Source organism: Eublepharis macularius, chromosome 1, assembly GCF_028583425.1.
Source record: "Eublepharis macularius isolate TG4126 chromosome 1, MPM_Emac_v1.0, whole genome shotgun sequence".
NCBI classification, from domain to species: domain Eukaryota; kingdom Metazoa; phylum Chordata; class Lepidosauria; order Squamata; family Eublepharidae; genus Eublepharis; species Eublepharis macularius.
In genome coordinates, this window is record NC_072790.1 from 105229951 (window position 1) to 105254863 (window position 24913).

The 24913-nt window shown below is 43.1% G+C and overlaps 1 protein-coding gene across 1 annotated transcript in view; it reads right to left on the bottom strand.

The window, feature by feature from the left end:
* CEP85L (centrosomal protein 85 like) overlaps window positions 1-24913 on the bottom strand; it is a 209310-nt gene that overhangs the window by 74629 nt on the left and 109768 nt on the right. Inside the window, exon 4 of the mRNA XM_054996547.1 lies at window positions 9799-9920. Coding sequence (XP_054852522.1) covers window positions 9799-9920 — 122 coding nt within the window. The remainder of the gene's footprint in view (window positions 1-9798; window positions 9921-24913) is intronic.

Consider the following 24913-nt stretch of genomic DNA (forward strand, 5'->3'; position numbering starts at 1 on the left):
TTGCAGACGATGTGATGCTTATAGTAGAAGATCCACTCCAAACTCTGCCAAGATCACTGGAAAAAATTAAGGAATTTGGAGATTTGGCAGGCTTCTATATAAATAAAAAGAAATCAAAAATAATAACTAAGAACATGACCAAGAAGAAACAACAGGAAGTAAGTGAAATAATTAACTGTGAAGTGGTACACAAGACTAAATATTTGGGAATTGAGCTGACAGCTAAAAATATTGATTTATTTAAGAATAACTATGAAAAACTCTGGACACAAATTGAAAGAGATATGATAAAATGGAATAAACTAAACTTGTCGTGGTTAGGTCGGATTGCCACAGTTAAAATGAACGTGTTGCCTAGAATGATGTTCCTAATGCAAACAATACCAATTGTAAAAGATAAAAAAAAATTGAAAAATGGCAGAAGAAGATATCAGAATTTGTGTGGGCATGAAAGAAACCAAGAGTAAAGATGAAAGTTCTTTGTGATGCTAAGGAAAGAGGTGGAACACAGTTACCTGATCTTCGACTTTACCATGAAGCGATATGTTTAGTCTGGCTAAAAGAATGGGTGTTTTTAACCAATCATAAACTACTAACTTTGGAAGGTTATAATAAACTATTTGGATGGCATGCATATATGTGGTACAATAAGTATAAGATGGACGCAATGTTTCAGCACCACTATTTGAGAAGAAATTTATTGTTGACTTGGCTAAAGTACAAAAAATTTATAGACCAGAAGAAACCACTTTGGATTATACCAGCTGAGGTGATCAACCCAAACTCAGAATATAAAGGAAAAGAATGGCTAACTCTCAAAGACTTAACAGAAGTAACAGATAATGAGTTGAACCTTAAACCAAATGAGGAGTTGCCATTCAAATATGGTTGGTTGCAATATAGACAAATTAAAGACTTATTTGATTCAGACCAAAGAAAAACAGGCCTTAGAATCAAGAATTCAGAGCTAGAAGAATTACTGTTGGGAGATAATAGTAAAATAATTTCTAAAATGTACAAATTGTTATTGAAGTGGTTTACAGAAGATGAAACAGTCAAGGTGCAAATGGTAAAGTGGGCTATAAATTGTAATAATGAAATAACGTTGGAAGTGTGGGAACAATTATGGAACAATACTTTAAAAATATCAACATGTACCAGTATTAGAGAGAATGGCTATAAAATGTTATATAGATGGTACTTAACACCGAAAAAAATTAGCCATCGCCAACAAACAGCTATCTAATAAGTGCTGGAAATGTAAGGAGCATGAAGGTTCTCAATTTCATATGTGGTGGACTTGTCGTAAGGCAAGAGACTTTTGGACCAAAATATGTACTGAGATGTCTTTGATACTTCGTTATAATGTTGCAAAAAATCCAGAAATGTTGTTATCATCATTGCATTTAGAAGATGTTAATAGAAATGATAAGATATTGTTATATTATATGATATGAGCAGCTAGAATAATATATGCTCAGTACTGTAAAAGAGAAGAAATACCTGAAATTGAAGAATGGACAAGGAAATTGTTGTACATGGCTGAACTGGACAAATTAACAAGAAATTTGAAGAAGCAAGATCCAGAAGCATTTTTGGAAGATTGGAAAAAGCTGAAAAAATACCTGGTAAAGAAATGGGATGTTAAGCGACAATTATGGTCTTTTGAGGGGTTTTAAAGAAATTAAGTAAGATAAGATATAATTAAGATCTTTACTAATATTAAGAAAAGAACAACTTTAGTATAGAAATAAGGTATTATTAATAACGGGGGGTTGGAGTGCTGTTGGAAGTCATTATTGAAAAGGGGGTAGGGGAGGGGGTAGGGAAATATACACAGGGGAATTGAAATGGAACGTATTTGTATTTGAAATTGAATATATATTGACCCATCCAATAAAAAATCTATTAATACAAAAAAAGCTTATGCTGCAAGACATGCCTTTAACGGCATGGAATAATGTGTTTTACTTAGAAGGTGTGGACTGTACAAAATCTTCACCTTTAGCTTTAAAAAGTTTTTTTTTCTCTTAGCACAGAACAGGCTGGAGGGGAGGAAAGTCAGGTTGATTATTCTCACCCGTCCCTGCACTCTAGAAATGATGATGGCCTTCCTGGCTGGAGGCAATGAAATGGTCTGCTCATACCTACAGCTAGAAGCTAACATCTAGCAGGGAACAGAGATTGGAGAGGCTTAAAGTGCTAGCAGGTCTCTTCTTGGAGATATCAGGAAAGGCTTCTTTGACCCACGGGAGGTAGACAAACAGATAATAAAACTCCTTAGTACAGAAGGGAAGATCTTTGAGGATACCATCTAGGGTGAAAAAGTTCTTGCACCTGGGCTCCAGCTGAAGGCTGCTATTACTACATGGAGGGCCGCCAGCCAGAACAAGGACTCCAAGGTAATAGGAATTTTCTAGAACACTGTAACTTCGAAGTTAAAGAGCCTGTCTCAGAATAATTGCTGCTAGGGCATGTAGAGAATGAAGTCTAGAGGAACTGTGTGTTTACACCTTTCTTTGGGATACCTTGCTCGATCTGTTGCTGTGGTAACAGTGTATGTGAGGACATTTTGGTTTAAATAAATGTTTTATAATATTTCATATGGGTAGCTGACAGACCTTTGCCATTAGAATGTGCTATTTAAAACAGGTGTCAGGAGAAGAAGAGGAAGTCATTGGTAAACTGCTAATCCCTCCAGCACTGAGCAAGCACAGTAAGCTGTCCCCTGTGGTAACTAGTTGCTGGGTAGCAAAAGATGTAGGCATAAGATGGGGTCTTAGAGCAGCAATGCAAGGAACGGGAGCTGGAAGCCTGGTCTTCTCAATGGGCAATTCCTACAAAGGCCAGGTGGTAGAAATAATACATTGAAAGAGAGAAAGAAAATCCCTCCAAGGATCAGGAAAACCAAGAGAGTGTGAGGCCAGGCAACAGACCCAGATGGCTGCTGGTGCCTAGAAACCTTGGAGGCCAAATGTAGCAGTGCCCACAAGTCAGTGGGGCTGTTCTGCAACAAGATGTCATGGGGTTCTTCTTTTTGTTGACATAAACGAAATATTGAGCCAAGCTACAAGTGACTTTTTTCACATGGAGAACACTTGATAATTTTCGCAAGTTTTCCTGGGAACTGAAGTTAGAGTGTCCTTCCCCTCTCTGTTAGAATCGCTGCCTGAAGAGCCAGAGAAAGCCGACTGCAGCAGCAGCTTTTGCAAATCGTTCCTCCAGTCACAAGCCTGCTGGACAAGAGGGTTCTCAACGATCTTTGGGGGCGGCCAGCTGCCACTTTCTCCCTGGGTGTCCTGCTCCCGGGGAGCTGCTCTGGAGAAAGCTGCCGTGTCGGTGAAGCTCCAGCCGCAGCAACAGCGGAAGAATCTGCTGCTGCTCTAACATGCCCTTCCCTTGCTCCTGAGCTCCTGGAGAAAAACTGAAATGAGGGCATGTTAGAGCAGCAGCAGATTCTTCCGCTGTCGCTGCGGCTGAAGCTTCACCGACACGGCGGCTTTCTCAACAGCAGCTCCCCGGGAGCAGGACATCCAGGGAGAAAGTGGCAGCTGCCTGCCCCCAAAGATCATTGAGAGCAGGCTTGTGACTGGAGGAACGATTTGCAAAAGCTGCTTCAGCAGCTGGCTTTCTCTGGCTCTTCAGGCAGCAATTCTAACAGAGAGGGGAAGGACACTTGGACTTCAGTTCCCAGGAAAAACTGCGAAAACGATCAAGTGTTCTCCATGTGAAAAAAGTCACTTATAGCTTGGCTCCTTGTTATCCCACTGGAACACATTAGTTTAGGGTTTGTTTACATTCAGTTAAATCAAATTGTGTTTTTGTAAAATTATACTGACAGTACCAATGGGCATGATGCTTTACAGAGCTCAAGAAAGCAAGTTTCTGCCCCAGCAGGCATGAAATCTAAAATCTGAGACAAAGATAACAAAGAGAGGGGAAAGAAAATAAAAGTGAGGCAAAACTGGGGAAGAAGGTATGTTAATTTTAGTGATATGTATGTGGACTTAGTTCCTGTAGGGAAAGGGAACTAAGGGGTTGTGCAAAAGTTTTCTGAAGTGTTTCCTGCTGTGTGCCTCTTCAGGAAAACATTCACATTCACAAAAACATTTTGTACCTAATCTGTAAGAAGATGAGAAAGACATATCTCCACACTTTATTCAGAAAGGCATTCCAGAGCTTTGAGCCAACTGCAATTAAGGTCCTGCTCTTCACAACTGAGGTTCTTATCTCTTAGGTAGGACATGGCCTGCTGAATTTAGGATTGTCAGCTGGTGTGGAGAAAAATGCCCCGTGTCTCTTTAATAAAGGCTTAATGTGTGGAAATGGACTGTTCAAGGTATTTGTGGCATAGGGGTAAATAACATCACCTGACAAATAATATCCCATTTACTCTATTAAAGGGCAGGGCATTTTTCTCCATGCCAATCACATTCATAACTTAGAGGCAACATTAAATCTTTCATTTAATATGAAAGAGAAAAAATGTATTTGGTATGGATGAATCTGGGCTCCTTAATGTTGGTCTCCTTCTAGTTCCAAATAAATTTGTCGAGGCCTGGTCATGTCCATCAAAATACAAAAGATTTCAAAGTATTTTAGTGTCTCTGATGCAATATTGCTGCTTCCACAGAGGGATTCTTCCCCATCTGAACACTTGATGAAGAACACTTGATGGTCCTGTTGTTTTGGGGTCATGGCATCATGTTATTGTGAGCACAACTCATGGGCCTACTATAGGTACTGAGCTGGATCAAAGAAAGAACTGGGGGAAGGGGGGCTGCAGGCAGATCATTCATATGGATGTTTTGACCACAGCCACAATGGGCAAGTGAGCAGAGATAAACTCCACCTACAAAATGGCAGACTTAAAGTCTGTATTTCCCATTCCTCCCTTTTAGTACTTTAAACAGGCTTCCTTCTACAGCTGAGCTGGGGGTGCAGCTTTATCATCCTTCCCTGCTCCCATGTCACTCACTACCACTTTCACAACACAAGTGCCTTATACAACCCCGTGTGGCAACCTATATGACTTTCCACTGTTCAGGGACCTTATTTTGTACTCTGGCTGTACAGATTTTAGTAGTTATCAGTTTCAGCTGGGTGAGTTCATCATATTTTTATGCTTGCTTATGCTCAACACTCTGTTTTAGTTTCCACAGTGGAATGCATGGTAGTGATAGCTTGCTGCAAGGAAGTCTAGCCTATGCTTTGGATCCAGCAGCCCACAGATCTTGCAGATCATAGACTTTCCCTGCCTCTCATAGCATAGTTTATTGCTGGATCAATTGTGGGACCTGTCACTCATGTGGACTGCTGCACTGACTGAAGAGGAAGAGAGGGAGTTTTCTTTCCCTCCCGCCTCCTGACCAACATTGCTTTACTCCACATTGAAATCACGCCCCTGGGAATAAACTTTCCTAGGATCCAAAAAGGCTGCTCGAGGAAGGGTAATTGGGAAAAATCTGTGACCACTGACACGTTCCACTGATGGATCACTGGATCTAATTCTATGGTTAGAGAAAGTTTCACTAGCTTCTAGTTTTATTTAAACAAAAAAGACCAGTTTTGTTATAAATATCTCTTTCAGAAATCTATTTATTTATTTGCTCATTTTAACATAGTTACAATTGCATTCCAAACAGACAGAACTATTTTAAATGTTCCTTTCATTCTTATGCAATGATCTTCTACCACACTAACTCTCACAATAAAAAATAGCGTCAAAGTTGGAACAGAAGTTTCAAAGAAGGCAGCTATTCAAAAAGGATGCCAACATAAAGTACAGAAACATTCCCTATTTCATATTTAATCCTATAAATCTCGAGTTGTCTCACAATAAAAGGCCTTATGCCATGTGGATTTCACTGCTGATGTTATTGTATGCTAGATTTAATCCTTTGTTATCCCCACAGCTGTTACTATAAATCCACTGTATAGTCACAAGCTGATAGGGTTTTGCTTAAAAAATAATAGTATGATGATCTCACAAATCTAGTCAGTGTGTGGCAATGGAAACAATACACTCAACAGTCTGCAGGTAGTTCCTGCAAGTTCCAACAGATTCTCAAGTCTCCTCTACTGCAGCCAAGTGTGTACTGAGCAATAATGGATAAAGCCAGCAGCAATTCTGTGAGTACAGCGGCACCGTTCCTAGCTTTTGCAGCCAGTCACCTTTGCAACTGGCCAACTGACACATTAGGTTTTTCAATGTGAATACAGACCCAACAAAGACCAGGGTTATTAACCTGAAGGAGGGGGGGGAAACCCCTTTGCTATGGAGTCATAACTATACATCAAACAAAACATTTATGTTGCTCCGCCACATCCAACTACATGCAAATCAAAGCAGACATATTCAACCAGCAGTAAAAACCAGAAGTATCTAATTCAAGTAGCCAGCCAAAGACCCGAACAGCTGTTTCAGGATTTCAAACATCCTTCAAACCCTAGCCTTTGTATTTACCTTCCCTTAAAAAGCCCTCTAAATGCCCTTAAGCGGTTTAGAAGAGAACATTGCAATTGTTGATGAGTGTATTATTATTTTGAGGGTGTTATGTCATACATTTAGCATTTGGAATTTATTCACACTACCGTTCTAGGTAATCCTTGCCAAATAAACAGTGCCAGCACTGGCCTAAGCCCTACACTGAAAATGTGTAGAATGCAATGGCCAATCAAGGTCAGAACAATTTCAAATATTAGAAATGGAGACCATGTATATATGTTGTGTGTGTTTTCAAGACAGCAAAGCAGAAACCTATATCCTAGGTAACATTTATCTAAGAATCCACTGTGCCCTCTAGTGTTAGAAATATGCCATGCCATTTTAATACTAATTTACTTTATCAACAAACTATAGTTGAACTACTCGCAAGAACACTATGAGCCAAATATTCCTAAATGACATTACTTATCCACAGGATAACCCCCAACCCTCTCTCTCTGGATCAATTTATATAACCAGGAGTGCTGGAAATGTGGGTTGAATTAATTAGTGACTATTTCTAGTATGTGTATGAGTGGCTGCTTGACTGATCCAGCAAATTCTCAACTTGCGGCTCAACCCCATTTTCTACATATTATCTACTTTGACAGTTTTTGAGGCAATCAAACTTCATCAAATGACCATCCCTTTATGGATCCCACATTCTCAAGTGCTGATGCACTCATATGAATTTAAGGCATGTATGTGTTTTGATTATTTTCCCTTTGCAGCTACAGTCTATTGCACTGTGCCAAATACAGTTTCAAATCCCCTCCCCAGCCTCCAGAAGCAGATTCTCAGAGGAAATGTGGGGCTCCAATGTGAACACACAGCACCTTTTGAATTTAGCTAAGGAAAAGTGAGTAAAGGGTTATGGCTCCATCAGAATTAATGAACTGACAAGTCTGCCCTCCCAATTTCACAATGTGGAATCCACAAAATAGCAAGTACTTAACCCTATGAGTAACTTTTATACTCCACAGGAATAAAATAGACTATCTTGGAAGATATATATTTAACCTAAGAACAGCTTTCCCAGGGAGGCAAAAGGTTATACATCAAGTTTTTCTAGCTCGCTTTTAGTTTTGCATGACGCTGGACAACAGAAGATATGTTAATAGAGAGTAGCCAACAAGCCAATAGCTCTCTCCTAAAATAAAGGCAAATGGTCACAGGTTAAAATTGAGACACGCTGAAGGCTAAAACCTTGCACCAGGGAGAAGCAGTGATCCGATACTGTGTCCAGGAGGAAGGATTCTTTTGTTTGGAGGCAGATTTGTAATGCAAAAATTCTGAAAAAAGGGTTTCTGAAGAGATTTTGGCTCTCCTGTGGTCAAGGCCATAATGTAGCTTAGTCAAAGGAGGAACATTACTTAAGAAATGTGACAACTGTATGGAAACTGATTCTATGATTATTTTACTTTTCTTACACTGCAATGGTAAGAAAAGGTATAGCTCTACTTTCTATTGACAACGGTGGACAAAGGATGTAACTCTGTTTAGGAATGTAACTATTAGTTTAGTTTGTTTATAAACTGCCTGTGAACTAAAAAGCCCCATGATTGTTTAAATAAATAAAAGTCAAGTAAAATACATTAAAATCAGTTAAAACACAGTGATTAATATCGTAGGGCCAGTTGCAGACCTTGAGAAGGGAGAAATTTATATCCCTATTCTCTGTAGTTAAAAAAGTTAGACAATTCATGCTCAACTATCATTTTTTCTTTTTTAAAATTTGGTCGTGTTGTGATCATTCTGCACCCACATAAAAAGCCTAAACTTGGCCCATGCTACCCAAAGGACTCTGAAAGGTTGGGAAAGACCCAAAATCTTAATCTGAAGAACAGTCTCTAAAATGATAAAACTTGTTCGGGTTTTTTGGCTGCATTTTTTTCAAAGTTTTATTATTATTCTCTTAAGATGTACATTCTGAATGCAAGCATCTACCAAAAGTGAAAGATCACAGATATGAATAGTATACTGAACAGTGCCTGACTGTAGTTTGCTACTTTCTTGCCACCAGGACAAAATTTCTAATAAGAAAAATAATTTAAAATCAACATGGTTGTCTTTAAGCCTCTGAAAGATAGTAGCATGCACTACTGGTAAACATGATCTGAACAAAACAATTTGCCTGTAGTGATGCAAACATGGATGCAATTACTATCTGGAAACTATAAAACTGTTTCTATTATCTAGAAACAGCAAACATGACAATTGCTCAAACTGCGATGAGCTCCTGAAATATTCCAGCAGTATTAAGTCACAATCTTAGTTTTGGAGATCTCTTTGAAGGTGAGAGGAGATAGTAGTTTTGTAAGCCTAAATTCCCAAGAGTGGTAGACCACGTATATCCTCTCCCCACCCCCCGCACGATAGGGCCAAGATATTAAATATGAGGTTAGTTCCAGACTAAATTAGCAGACTTTGTGTTGTTCCTCAGAGTCCTCCCCCCAACCCCTGCAGTATTTGACGGTAATCAGCAAATCGCAGCGTTGCCAGAAAAAAAAAAGGTGGGGTGTCTTTTCAGCTGGTGGAAAATTTAGTCTGGTCCAATCTCAATCACCGATGAATAAACTAGAAACCCTTGGGATACTATTATTCGTGATGTTTGTGTGAAAGTTTGTTCAATGAACAAGAATCCAAAACATAGTATGTTACTACTAGTTACTGTGCAAAGGACCTTAGGACACCAACTTCATTGCGTGATTCCAAATGGTAATATTACAAGAGAAGGAAAAATGCTCATTATTACCTTTCTATATTCTGTTTGTAATTTTATTAACTTCTATCAATTCCACACTCCTGGGTTGTCTTTTTCTAAAACCAAGGGTCACAAACATTTTATGCAGAAGTTCCCAGGGCTAATCCCTGGCATCTCCAGTCAAAGGAATTCAGGCAGGAGGACTAGGCAAGACACCCAATCAAGACTTTGGAAAGCAGTTTCCAGTCAAATAGCTCTAACTGGACTAGATAGACCAATAGTCAGACTCAACATCAGCTATCTTTATGCACCTTATATGTGGCAGCAGAACAAAATGTATATAATAGCATTATGATACTTTACAACTGTATCAATCTCTTTCCTAATAATTCTTATAATCCTAAACACCAACTACTGTTTTCTTTTATGATGAATCCATAAAATATATACATAAAGGACAAGCTTATTAGATAATTTGCATATTTCCATTGTGCCTATCTTTCACATGCTTGAGAGTACCTTTTTGAAAATAGTTTAGTATTACCAAGATCATTTGGTTACTCTACAAATACACTGAAGCTAGTTAAGTTAAAAGAAGATTACTCACCGATCAATCACAATCTCTTTTTGTCTCAACAACCCTTCTTTGATTTTCATCAGGGATTCCCAATTGCTGAATTCCTGAAAACCTGCAGCTGGGTAACCTTGATGAGATGATCCACTCAGAACCTGTTCAGAAAGGAACATGAGAAAATGACCATCAAAGAACAGAAAAAATCAGGAATATCCTCCTCCTCCTTTCATATATTTAAAAATACTGCCAAAGTACTTAGTCAAGAAAAGCATAATTATGCTTCAGAAATCGCTTCAAGAAGCTTATAGAAAACTAGTCCTTCCTAATGGGACATAGGTGGAAGATGGCTTAGGGTTGTTTTGCACTTTACAGAAGTTTAAATCTGCACTGTTTCTCCTATGAGGTCTTATTTCACACTTTGATGTAAGTGGAAGCTAGCTGAAGAGTTACACATTGGCTTCTATATCTTGGTTTTTCACTGTCACTAAAAATATTTCCAGTATATTATTATTGTACTTCCAAATAAAGCATCTCACATCACATCAGCTTTGCCACTGACAGTCTATGTTGTGTAACAGTGGTCAGAGAAAATCTATATTGTAGGTTATAAAAACCATTAAGATAAAGACCTCATTCTTGGATTTTATGATGAGTGATAAAAATCTGCTCTGTTGAATGAAGGAAAGAAGAGTATATATGAATGTATCTTGATACTTGACAGTGACATATTCTCATTTGCTATTTAAAGATAGTACTTCAAAATAACATAGCTGTGCAGCCTCACAAAAAACTACTAGCTTGTGAATCAGATTTGCATGTAAGCCACTAACTTTACATAGGTGTAACTATCTGAAAAGCAAGTATTTACTTTTTTCTTGCACCAGCTATGAGTAGGTTTCTCTCACAGCTAATGGTTAACTTGCCAGCCGTTAACAATAAGCCAGTGGGAACTTATGCTATCCCATAATACACTATGAAATAAACAGATCGTTCAACCCAATAGATGGGTGAGCTTGGAAGAAGTGCCAGTAACAGCAGAAATGTTCTTTAGGATAATGGGAAAGGAATACTCTGCATTTTTCACACCAATTTCTTTCCTATGTGGCCTGGAGAGTTCTGGGCAGTATGCCCATTATCCTATTGCATTTGAACCAGCTTCCGATAAACTGTCCTGAAGAACTAATGGTACAAAGATCCCAAATACCCTGCTATTCTGAATATGTAAATATGTGGGGTACAAAACTATGCAAAAGAAAGTCCGTATCATTTTAAAAACTGTTTAGTGTTTGCCATTTTCAGGCTTAGTTGTTTTTCCTCCTTGCTCCAAAACAAACACATTATTTTTCCACTACTTGCATCCAACTCTCCGCCCTATGCTATAAATATACTCTGTAGAACTGCCCAGAACAGAGCACACTTTATGCATATAGAACACATGGTGCTGAATATTCACAGCAGCTTTCTAAAGCAGATTAAGTTGTGTGTTAAAAAAAGACAGGCCATCTGATATTTCCAAACAGCAAGTATGAAAAACTGAGAGTCAAAGCTACATTTTTTTTTCATTCTGGAAGAATTCTCTTTTCCTTAGATGATACAATTTCAAAAGGAAACTTTCTGAAGGCTTTAGCTGAGCTGTTTTTGAATATGACACTAATCTATTTTTCATTAAATAAATTAAATAAAATCACAGGACGGCCTATACCTACATATCTATGGACCAACTAAAGTAATAATGCATATAATAAGGAAGATATTAATTCCTGCACCAAATGCAAATAACATATTTGCCAGAAAGCCTTTCACGGTATTCTGGCGAATGTTATGGACAACACTTCTAGGTGGTACTTCAGATGACATTCAAAGTAAGTGTGACTGGAATTTTCCACAGATAACAGAAGGTCTCTCCTAAGTATAGAAGCACTTGTATTCATTAAGAGTTCATATTATCTTCCCATTATATTTGAATTCACTAAAGATCATCACACGCTTTCATCTGCTTTTGAGGCTTTTTAATGCATCATAAAGCAAACTCGTACTATTAAAAGCTTCTTAATAACCTAGAAAGTACTATGAAATTCTGATTAAAATAATTATCAGTTTGGAATAACAACAACATTAAACATCAAGTACGCAACTAAGCCAAATAACTGAAGAAACCTGTGAGTTACAGGTTTCAGGACTGGAAAGGGGTAACCGTATTAATCTTTCATAGCAAAATAAAACAAAAGACAAGTGGCACCTTAAAGACTAACTCAACATTTATTTCAAGATGAGTTATAGGCTACAGCTCACTTCTTCAGAATACGTGAAAAAAAATCATACTGGGAATTCTCAAGGGGAAGATGACGGGGGGGGGGGGTGTCAATTCCACAAGGAATTTTTCAAGTGTAAATTTTGAATAGAAGGGGAAAAGAGAGGAGTGAGGTAGAAAGGTTAGATATGAATCCCATACAGAAGTACATGCCATCCAGTTAAGATATTTTTCTGTGTGGTATGGTTTTATAAGGTTAGGTAGTGGCTAGTAGAGACAGAAGGAATTATCTCAGCTGGTACATCACCTATGGAGTTCTCTCCCTGAAGCTACTTTTTTTCATCTTTAGATGCCAAGGGAAGAGTCATTTCCCTAGGGCCTTCTGTGATGAGTGTTAGCTGATGGTTTCACTGCTTCTGATTTTCACTGCTGTTCTAGTCCTCTTTCAGCTGTTCTTATGCTGCTTTGTTCTTATTTTGTGCATATTTTTTTATTTTCCAAAACACTTCATGCCACCTTTTGACCCAACTGAGGGTCCCCAAGGCAACAAACATTAAAACATCAGAACTGTTAAAAGTATTTGCTGTAATTATAGTCTTATTTTAATGTACTTTTAATTGCTGTGAGCACTTTGAGAATTTTGATTGTAAAGCAGATTATGTTTATATATACACAAATCTTAAAATATCTAATAACTTATGATAATTGTGGAAGTGTATTGCAACACAACACAACTGTGATCAAGTGATGCAACTATGTGATCTGTAAAATGATCAAGCATGTCCTGAAGAGTTATGCACATAGATCCACATACCTGATATCCAGAATGAATTGTGCAGATGTATCTCAAACTGCAAGCTGGATATCAGCAGGCTCAGCACAGCCCTGCACATGAAGATCATGGGCTAACCGGTACTTCCTTGTTACACTTGCCTTCACAATACAATACAGTAGTGGGATGAGCTGGTATTTATCAATGAATGCTCACCTGTACTCTAAAAGAGTGAAGTCCCCAAAAGGATGTACCACACAATTTTTTGAACATGTAGATCAGCTCTCACCTGCAACTTATAGGTAATGAGATACCTAAAGAAGAATATGAATTAATCTTGTATGAATAACGGTGTGTAACATGCAGGGCTTTTTTTCTGGGAAAAGAGGTGGTGGAACTCAGTGGGTTGCCCTCAGAGAAAATGGTCACATTGCTGGTGGCCCCGCCCCCTGATCTCCAGACAGAGGGGAGTTTAGATTTCAACTCCCCTCTGTCTGGAGATTAGGGTGCGGGGCCACCAGCCATGTGACCATTTTCAAGAGGTTCTGGAACTCTGTTCCACCACGTTCCCGCTGAAAAAAAAGCCCTGGTAACACGGAAGCCTTACTTGTAAAAAGAGTCTATTGTTATTGTTGTTGTTAAGTCAACAGGAAATAACAGATGAATTTTTAAGACCAGTTTCTGTTCTTACAAGACAGGTCTACATATAGGTATGCCAGACAATCCTGAGGGCTGGGGATCCCCTATTCCAACCCTCTACCTCCACACCCCTGCTTATCTGGCTTCCCAGGGCATGCCCCCGGGCGGTGCAGCACCCTCCTGTGTGCAGAAGCAGTCCAATTTGGGCCAAATTTGTGCCAAAACAGGCTCCTGCATAGCACAGGAGTACTGCTGTGCTCTGCAGCAGCCTAATTCGGCACCCTGGGAAGTGCGGGAGCGCTCTCAGGGCAGCCTGTGACTCGCACAATGAACTCTCAAGGCAGCCTGTAACATCATCGCACAAGCTGGGAGCTCGAGCACATATGTGCAAAAGGGAAAAGTACAAGGTAGAAGCCTGGTTCCACATCTCCAGCTAGGAGGCTAGGGGGACAGTGGAACATTTCTAGGCAGGCAGACAATTTCACTCAAGGATATCTAGCTCTCTGTTCCTCCTTCTCTAGGAAACCTTAGGATGTGTGGGAGAAGCAGAAGCAAACACAACAATAATAATAACATTCAATTTATATACCACCCTTCAGGATGACTTAACACCCACTCAGAGCCGTTTACAAAGTATGCCATTATTATCCCCACAACAAAACACCCTGTGAGGTGGGTGGGGCTGAGAGAGCTCCTAGAAGCTGTGACTGACCCAAGGTCACACAGCTGGCTTCAAGTGGAGGAGTGGGGAATCAAACCCGGTTCTCCAGATTAGAGTCCCACGCCCCACTGGTTAAAGTAAAAAGTAAAGGTTAAATGGCTTCCTCATATACTAGTAGTCAATTTGGGGAAAGAATGTATCTGAAGACAGGAAGCTTTGCCTCTTGAAAGCTTATACGCTGAAAATCTTTTTGGTCTCTAAGGTGCCACTGGCCTCAAATCCTGTATCAACGTACTGAAGCATTCTCTGTAAATCTAGCAGATTGGTAGCAAATTCAGTCTCTGGCATTCTTCTTAATCTATTTTCATTGAAAGAAGAAATAGGAGAGTAATATCAAGGAATATTCTGCTCCCACTGTGACTATTACCAACTGAAGGAAGGTTTATAATTGCTACAACAATATATTGTTGGGAATAAACTAAAGGGCTTAACCATTTGGCTTCATTCCAAAGAATGAACCTCTGCCACTTGACACTATGAAGGGCGCTTGATATGACACTTGACTTGTAAAAATCATCAGCTTGACAAAGGCCTTTTGAGGGAAACACTATGTACAGGCCCACAATCTTTAAAGAAATCCTAACTCATTATTTATGTGAATGAAAGGTGCACTCATGCTCACAAAACATTCTAATAAATATAATGCAAGATAAGATATGCAACTACCCCCCTTGGAGAGCAGTAAGTACAGATATAGCCTTGCCATTCATATGTCTTCTGAAACAAGATGTGTATCTCATTACTCTCATAACATATGTGTACATTTCGAGATATGGGTATAACCCATGGCTATGACTTATGTAAACAGAATGTGAAATAGTATTTTTTTATAATCACACAAATTTAAAACAATAATTCTATCGTATCTTGAACTTGGTGGCATTTATTTCCAAGTAAACATACACAGGATTTGGATCCAGAGGAGTTAGCCGTGTTAGTCTGTAGTAGCAAAATCAAAAAGAGTCCAGTAGCACCATCTGATGAAGAGAACTTGATTCTCGAAAGCTTATGCTACAATAAAATAAAATTGGTTAGTCTTAAAGGTGCTACTGGACTCTTTTTGATTTTACAGGATTTGGATGCACTTTCTATTAAAATGAATTAAACTAAACACTGTGCACACATTTTTTTAAAAAAAGCTATTCATTTAATACATTTATAGCCTTATAGTGGCTCACATGGGATCTTGCTAAAATTCAGAAAGCTCCCACTCCCTACTAGAGCTAAAGAATTCTATAGATTTGAAGAGCTCCTTCGGTCTCTGGGAGCATCAATACCTTGCTTCCATGAGAAATTTTATCACTTGATTATTACCTAATTAATTGACAATTTTGTGGTCACTAGCTAATAATGGCTCTATTATTATCTGAAACATTAACATGGATAATATTGGGTATACTTATAGCCATGTCAGCTCAAAAATCAACTCTAACCAGCAACAAAGGAATACTGTGCATGCATTAGAGTTGGATTTACTGTCCTAAAAGGGTAGGATCAGAAAACGTCAAATAACCAAAGAGGTACTATTTTTATCATCATGCCACACAAAAGGGAAATAAAGGCAAACTGAACAGAAATATCTGACAGTTTACTTTCATAAACACTGAGGTCACACTCATGTTTGTATATACAGTGGTAAGAATGTTTTGCTGATTAGCAGCATGTGAACCAGATTCCCTGTCAAACCTGCATCCTTCAGAACCACTTTTGTATTTTATGGCAGGCCTGTTTACCCCGTGACCCAGCAAGTCAAAACACTGCCCACTAGTCATAAGCTGTACCAGCCAGGTGTTGACAACCTGCTTTTATAGTCCCAGATAGGCAGCAAATACAGGAAATGAACTGATATCTTGGGGGATTGCTGAATTTGACACTTACTCCTTTGGCGGGTGGGGAGAATCTGATCTGACAAGAGGTCTACACATCTATTTAGACATACAGGTCTTTGGTTGTTATCACATTACAAATCGTGTGTGCGCACATATATGAGAACTGCCATTAAATACAGCTTCCCCCACCTCAATCCAAAACAAACTTTTACATTTGTAACGTACCCATCTCTACAAGTCACATTTTTCTTATATACAAAGAGCTCAAGGGAGTATTACAGTTCTCCTCTCATCTATTTGATTAATATATAACCATAAACTGATGATATTTACTTAGTAGGGGTGTGTACAGGGGAAAAATTGGGTATTTGGTTCAATAATACTAAACTGGAGAAAAAAATTGGTATTCCCTGAATACCAAATTGATTCTCTAGTTTGGTTTGATATTACAGAGCAAATTCGGTAAAATTCAGCCATTCTTTCCTATGGGAAATTCAATTTGTGTTGATCTGGTGACCTGGGGAGGTCATTTTTTTGACCAAATTTGCAGGAGACCTATTCCTGACTGTCCTCTAAAGACTGCTGAAATTTCATAAAGATCAGATCCCAGGGAGCTATTTTAGGACCCTTCCCCCAAAGAAAGTGCCCCCAGCTACCTCCAATATCCATTATTCCCTAAGGGGAAAAACTATGGGGGCTTTCGAGCCCCACTTGGTGAAGGTGCTCTTGATGTGTGGGTCACACATGGTCGCCAACATGTACAACTCCTAGATGAGAGGCTGCAGCTGGGATGTGATGCCCTGTCACAGCCTTCTCACAAGTGTGCATGCTCCTGGAACAAGGTCTGCATGTCCATAGTCTGGGTCCAGGAAGAAGGTCATACCACATTGAAGTGTAGGCAACAGAGGAATGACCAGACCCTGCATCGCTGTTGTCAGGCCTAGCTAGGAGATTCTCTCAGATTCTCCACTTCATCAAACACAGCTGTATGAGTTAAAGGTCTTTATTAGAGATTGCTCCCTAGAAATACCCTGTAATGGTAATTGCCTGGAATGCCAAAGCAAAGTCCTCCCAGAAAGGTTATACCCCCAGTCTCCTCCCCCCCCCCCCCCAGTTCAAAGGACAGTCAGTTGCAGTTGGCACGGAGCTGCGAAGCGTGAAAGTCCTGGAAGAGATGCAGAGCTGAGTTTCTCATGGTCGGGTCCCAGCTGTACTGATAACACCACTCAGCCCAAACAAAGTGTAGCAAAGACACAGTGAAGCAAGAAAACAACTACACTACTACCCATTCCCCTCCAGCAGATAGACATTCACAGATATGGCAGGCAGGGTGGCTTGCCTGTCTGACAGCTGTGTCAGATGAGACCATGACAGTGAATTCCTTGAAGGGCCTCAGAACCTCCACTGTCCAGGAGATGGTAAACCAACCTTCTGGGCTGAACTCACTCCTCCAAGTGTGGCTCTCCAAGAGCCACAATGTGAGGGCAGCCTGTTGCTCCACCAAATGCTCAAGCATGGCACTTTCTATTGGCACTTTAGGAGTATTTATGGAGGTTGACTAATATGGAAACTTTTGAGCTCTTAGATAAATATTAATGATTGTATATTTCTGCCTTTGTTTTGTGAATAAGATATTGTGTGATCAAGTTTCTTATTGTTTGTAGTTAGACGAGCATGGTGGATTCCCCCCCACCCTGTTACCTGTCAACAGAAGCCAGGCTGGTAAATGACAGCTATTCTGGGGCGGGCTTCCTGCGTGCAGGGAGCAGAAGAAACACAGTCTTCCCCCTCCCCTCTAGTCTTATCCCTCACCTTTCTTCCTGTTGCTCATTCTTCTGTCCCTTGGAACCTACACTAACTAGTATCTAACATTATTAAACAGTTAAATTACCAACCCACCTAAAGCACCTACCTAAAAAAAGAATTTCTTTTAAAACCTACCTACCTAGTCTGAAAGCTTGCTTTGTTGGTCTAAATCTGGAGATGGACACACAAATCTCTTTTTAAAGACCCTTTTTAGATATGTAGCACTACAATAGCAAGCAGTTGAATTTCTCTTCAGGAATCAACCTACTCCTGAACTCCAATCTACAGGTAAGTCTATGACAAAACCTAGTTCTAATGTGCCTGACCTGGCTCCAAGGGAGCCAGAAGTGGGCAGGGAAAGCCTAGCTGAATCTCACTAATGGGCAGCCTATTTATCAACAGAATTTGAGTAGAACCTGAACTCTTCTTAATTCCTAAACAAGCCTATCTTAAAAACACTTTTTAAAAGTTCTAACCCTCTCAAAATACCCAAACACCACTAGGTAATTTAAGCTAACAAGCATATCAGCAAACACCCCCTCCCTAGAAGAATAACAACCAACCAACAACTGAACACCAAAGCCAAACCAAACTTCTACTGCAACAGAAAACAGAATCCAGCAAAAAACATCAAGCAAAAAACACTATAAAAACAGCACCCCAAGTCCCAATAATGGGGGAAAACAACCCCAGCAAAGAACAACCAGCAAACACAGGCGAATTTAATAAAATTAACTGGAACTGTAAAACACCGAACAACAAATCATCCACAACAGGATAAAACAAAAAAGATGCCCCCCCCCCCAGAAGAACAAACAGCAAAATGAACAGTAAATATAACCAACTTCAAACTAGACAGGCACGAAACAAAATACAATGCAAATTTAGTCATGAAATGGGCTGTTTTGTGTGTTGTTAAGCAGCGTTTTGTTGTGGCGCGGTTGTCACTGTTTTCATTAAATTCACAACTTTTTTTGCCTGTTTCATTCGCTTCATGAATGCTTCGTGATTGTAGACAGGCTGGTGCCGATCCATTGATTCCCTAGGCAACAATGGCCCCAGACCTTTTGTTGCCATTTGAAACCCCAATCATAGCCCATTTACCCTTGATTGGCAGCTCTCCTAGCCATCTGGAGAGCTTCCATTCTGCCCTATACAGCCAGGAGCTGGAGGGCAACCAAGGAGGTGGGCCTTCTGTAGCCATGGGCACCCCAATCTCACCTCTCCAAACCCTATTAGGCAAGTCTATCAGCCAACCACAGACCTCCTGTTATCCTCTATGTCAGCGTTTTCTATAAAATGCCTCTCTCTCTCTGCCTTGTGTTCAGTCCTGGGAGACAAAGGAAGAGGGAGGACTTGCTGTTGTTACTGGGATTAGAATAGTGAGAGAAAGTGTGTGGATTTTGGATTGTGTTTTTTGACTGCTGCTGCTGCTTTAAAAGAGACTGAAAAAAGCTTCTTTTCAAGCTCTTGGCCTTGCTGTGGGAAGGTTTGGTGAGGGTGCCTCCCCCCCACCCTCCGCCTAGTCTCAGGCCTTAGCCTGGCTCTGGGTCCTGGGTCCTAGGCCTCCTCTCTTTTTTAATTTGCTTGTCTTTGTGCCTTATAAATTCTTTCTCTGCTCTTTTGAGGGCTCACTCTTGCTGCTTCATTGCTTCTTTGGTTTTGGTTTAGGGCATCTCCCCCAAGCCCAGTCTCAGGGCCAGTGGCTCTGGGGTCCAGCTTTGTGTAGGTTCCTCTCTGAGGTCCCAACTCTCTTCTGCTCACTGTGCTTTCTCTTTCTTGCTTGCTGTGCTGACCTGCTTGGTGTAGCTCACTCCTCTTTTTTTGTGCACCCAAAGCACCTTTTATTTTGAGCAGTTTTATTTTGAGTTTAGGGGCTCTTCCCCCAAGCCCAGTCCCAGTTCCAGGGCCACTGCCTGGTAGCTCTGGGGCCCAGCTTTGTGTGGGTTCTTCTCTTGAGGTCCCAACTCTCTTCTGCTCTGTTTGCTTTCTCTCTCTTGCTTCCTGTACACACCCGCTTGGCATAGCTCACTCCTCTTTTTTTGTGTATCCACTGTGTGCATCTCATTTTTATTTTGTGTGCAGCATTATGAGGCGTGGAATGAAGGGGAAGGGTGGTTGTGGGGGGAGGAGGTACACAGCTCGTCCTGGTTGCCCATCAGAGCAACCAGCAATACTGGGGAGAGGTCACGGAGGCACCAGAGACTTCAACTGCAGTAGATCTCCCTGCGGGGACAGTGGAGGAGGCAGAACAGGTCTCATCACTGGCGGGAGTTGAACTGGATCTCAAAATTTTTGAGGAAGATGACGAGGGGGAATCTAAGGAGGAATTGGCAGAGTTTTGGAGAAACATCAGCTCCTCCGAATCCCAAACTCTTGGGACTGTCCCTGTCTGCAGTCCACCCCTCACTCCGTCTTCCGAGTCCCGCGCCACACCGCAGCCATTAATCCTTTGTCCTCCTGACTCACCAACTCCAGGTTGCTGTTTTGGTCAGGCACTGTGGCAGCACTTCCAACCCCTTCCCAATGACCCCTGTGCAGTGTTGTGCCATTCCTGTGATGCCCTGGTGTGTAGGGGCTGTGACCCTCAGCACCTGTCATCAACTGCTCTCTGCTTGCATCAGCAGAGGCACCACCCGAGCCTACTGCCTCCAGAGCAACGCAAGTCATCTAGCGGGCAGAAGAGGAGGGCTCCTGATCAGAAAGAAGGGGGAAGGTCACGGGAGTCCACCCTGAGCAAGAAGCCTTGCCCCAAAGGTGATGCAGATGGGAGTGGAATATCCAGGCAGGCTCCCTACAGGAGGTTGTCCCCTCGGAGTCGGGGATGGTGCCTATCAAAAGAGTGACAGGGAGGGCTCAGGAGACGGGCACTCATGTGCTGGCGGAGACAACTGCCCTAGAAGGACTCTCTTTGTTTATCGTGGACGATGTGGGCTTTTGGAGGCTGCTGCATCATTTTGCCCCCTGGTTCATGATGTCATCGCAGCGGACCATTGGCCGGTGAATCATTCCCGCCCTCTACCACAGTGCACGAGACATGGTTGCTCGGGAGCTGTTGCGTGCCGCAGGTCAGACAGTGCACTTCATGGCAAATATGTGGAGTGGCTACCATCATGGCTACCTTGCCCTCACTGCCCATTGGTGGCAACCGGAGGACCTCTGCTGCCCCAGGGAAACACCCGGGCCCTGAGGTGAGGTGCTGCCCTTGCAGCCGGGGTACAGAGTGGTCATCCTCCAAGCAAGGGGGGTGGATGATGATCACACGGGCAAGAACACTGCTGCCACAATCAAGGCTGGGCTGAGGGAGTGGGCGCCCGGGGGTGATTTTGTCTGTAACATCATGGTCACTGATGCGGGAAGTAACATGCTGGCAGCCCTGAGAGAGGCATCCCTCAATGGCCTTGTCTGCCTGGCGCATAAGCTGCACCTGGTCATGGTGAATGCTCTTGGGCTAAGTAGCTAGGTCAAGGCCACCTGGGACCAGGCAACATTGTCTATGCGTGACTTGTTGGACAACTGCTAGCATCTGGCTTCGCACTTCTCCCGCAGTGTGAAGTCTTCATGTGAGCTGCTCCAGAGGCAGGGGGAGGGTGGCAATCCCGAGCACTACCTCTACCAGGACATGCCCACCCACTGGAACTCCACCTATGACATGGTTAGTCGTCTGGTGGAGCAAAAAACCCAGTCCAGGACATCATGTCAACTGTGGCTATTACGTTGGAGGGAGAGGAGGTTAGCATCAGCTATGCGGACTGGTTGGCCCTCTCCCAGATGGTCCATGTCCTTAAGCCCTTTAAGGACGCCACTGAGCTCCTATGTTCATACCAGTCCAACTTGGGACAGGTCATCCCACTGATCTACAGGCTGGATCGGGTGCTGGTCAACGAGCTAGAGAATGAGGATGATCTTGCCCCCCAGGTCAGGGACTTGGTCAGAAGGTTGCAGGCGGGCATAGCTGCCCGCTTGCACCCTCTCTGCCAGAAGCAGCCGTACAGACTGGCCTGCATATGTGACCCCCCAGATAAAGGGCAGCATCACCATGCGGGACAGCCAGCGGCTGGACTGGAAGAAAGTCCTGTGCAGAGCGGTGCGCAGGTATCAGGCACACTAAGTGGGACGGAGGGTTGAGGGTGCGGCGGGGGGTGGAGGAGGAGGAGCAGGAGGCTGTAAATGAGCTGGCCATCTCCAGCCATGACAGCCCTCCCGACAGGGACCTCTGGTCATATGCGGCGGGCTGCGTGGTTGAAGCCGGCAGGGTTGGTGCATCTTGTCAGGGTGGAGGACTCGGTGGGGACCATGCTGCAAGAGTACCTTGCTGAGCTCATTGAGCCCCCCCCACACACCAACCCCTGGAGTACTGGGCATGAAAATCTGCCATCTGGCTGGACCTCTCCTTCGTGGCCACTAACATCCTCTCCTGCCCTCTCACCAGTGTCCAGAGCGAGCAGGTATTCTCCCCCCTGGGAGACCTTCTCTGTCCCCACCACGCACATCTGCACCCGGACCTGGTAGATATGTTGTCCTTCATTAAGGTCAACCTCCCCCTCCTTGGGTACCCCTCCCTGGACCTGGAGTTCTCTGGGCCCTGAGCCTACCCATATCAATGTGTGTCCACCCACGTACTGCCAGGCTCCAGAGAAAAGCTTCCTCCTGAACTCCTGTTGCGAGGTCTCAGTCGCTCACCCTTTTTTGTTTTATTTACTCTTTCACTCGTTTTCCAACATTTTCCCACATGGGAAGGTGTCTGAGTGTTACTGCTGATTCGTTGGGGGGCTCTGGGTCAAAGCTGAGTGGGTGCCTCCACTGGGGGATCACAGGACAACCGTTTTGTTTGTGTTCTTCCTTACTCTTACTTTGAGCACCTGTCTCTGTGAGCTGTTTGAGTGCCCGTCTCGGGGGTACTGCCTGGCTCTGGGGTCAAGCTGACTGTGGGCACCTCCCCTGGAGGCTCACACTGGACAACCATTTTGTTTTTGTTCCTCCTTTCTCTTTCTTTGAGCACTTTGTGCTCTCGAACAGCAAGGTGTCTGTGCACTGATTGCGAGCCGGTCTTGGGGCCACCGCCTGGCTCTGGGGCCAAGCTTACAGGGATCCATTCCTCGCCCAAGGGCTACCAGGACTGATATTGATGGTTGTTGTGGGTTTTCCGGGCTGTATTGCCGTGGTCTTGGCATTGTAGTTCCTGACGTTTCGCCAGCAGCTGTGGCTGGCATCTTCAGAGGTGTAGCACCAAAAGACAGAGAGATCTCTGTCTTTTGGTGCTACACCTCTGAAGATGCCAGCCACAGCTGCTGGCGAAACGTCAGGAACTACAATGCCAAGACCACGGCAATACAGCCCGGAAAACCCACAACAACCATCGTTCTCCGGCCGTGAAAGCCTTCGACAATACATAGGACTGATATTCTTTCTTGGAGAACCTTTCCTTAATTGTGAGGGGTCAGTCTGTCTGTAGCACTGTAAAATATCTCCTCATCGGGGGGGGGGCTGTTTCAGTTGTGTGCTGTGGTAGGTACTGCCACAAACGAAAGAGCAGGAGGCATCTGTCAATGCCACCAACTCCAATTGGTGAGTTTTACTGGCAGGAGGCAGAGTCTTATTTTGAACACTGGTCCCTCTTGAGAGGCTGTGGAGAGCATCCCTTGGTAGCGCCATGTCTGGAGGGTGGGTTCTGTTGGCGCTGGCAGCCACGCAACTCAGCATGGGGGAAGGTCATAGTTCAGCTGTGCTGCCCTGTGGTCTCCATGCAGACCAGAGGCCTTATTTGGAGAGCCAGTGCTGCCTGGAAAGGTGTGACCTGCGGGCATGATTCCATTGCGTTGCTCTGCTGTCCCAGGGTGAGGGAGACAGCCCACCCCAGGCATTTAGAATTTCCTCCCTCCAAGGGGGAGACATCTGTCCATCCATCCTACCCACTCATGCACGTCCCGGGGTGAGGGGAGACACCCCCCGGACATTTAGAATTTCCTTCCCCCAAGGAGAGTGCTGCCACATATGTCAGGTGGGTTCTCGTCAGCCACCACCACTCAGAACGGGGGCTGGGTATCTTTCTATCCTCAATGGTTCTCCCCCAACAAATGTGGGACAGTATCCATAGGTGCCACCAGAACGCACACGCCGTGTCTGGTGGCCGCCCCTTAGGGCACATCTCGGGATGAATGGCGGGGTTTTGGAGAAATATTCACCTACTCCTCCAAATCTCAAACACTTGGGACTGTACCTGCCTGCCATCCACCCCTCACTCCATCTTCCCAGCCCAGTTCCATGGCCAGTTTCTCATCCTTCTCTGATCCAGCAACTCCCAGTCCCTATTTCAGTCATACACTCAGGGACCACTTCCCTTCTCACCCATCCCATTGACCTTCCCGATCAACGTACTGGAGGGTGGGTGGAGGAGAGCCTGCTGAAGTCTTCCTGCGAGTTTGGCATCTCCGAGTATGAAGGGGGATTCGTGGAATTTTGTGAACTGTGATTTGTGGATCGCGACAAAACACAAAACTCTTGTTTTGGGTTTTTTTCCGTTTCGTGCCCATGTCTACTTCAAACCACACACCCCCACACACAAAAGTCCAACCAAAGCACCCCACACAAAACAAAAAAGCAGATTTTAAAATGCAAAGTAAAAAAGAAAAGCCCTTTTGCTCCTCCCCTGCAACTCTATCCCTTTCAGACAAGAGGCCAACCCTGTCTCCCCAAAGGCAGAAAAAAACTAGTCAAGCTATGACTCTCAAACCAGGCAGCAGAAGTCCTCCAGGTGCAGCAACAGCAGCAGGTCTCAGCAAGCAGCTGCAGGAATCCACTTGCTGGACAGCAGGATACAGTCACAGTCCACGTCGAGTTCAAAGAAGGTCAGACTCAGGCCAGAGAGAGAGAGAGTCCACAGCCAGTAGCAAGCAGGGTCTCAGATATCTCCAGGTAGTCAGAGCACACACACACCACACAAAATGGAGGCTTCTCTGAGACAAGCCTGCCGAACTCCTTGCAGGGCAGTTTTAAAAAGGCACTTTCCTTCTAGAGAATCCCATTGGCCAGAGAAGGAGAGCCCCTGCAAGGATTGGCCACTCACTCCCCCTCCCTTCCTCCTTCCCTCTCCCTTCTTCCTCTGCTTCTCTCACCCCTCCCTCCCCCTG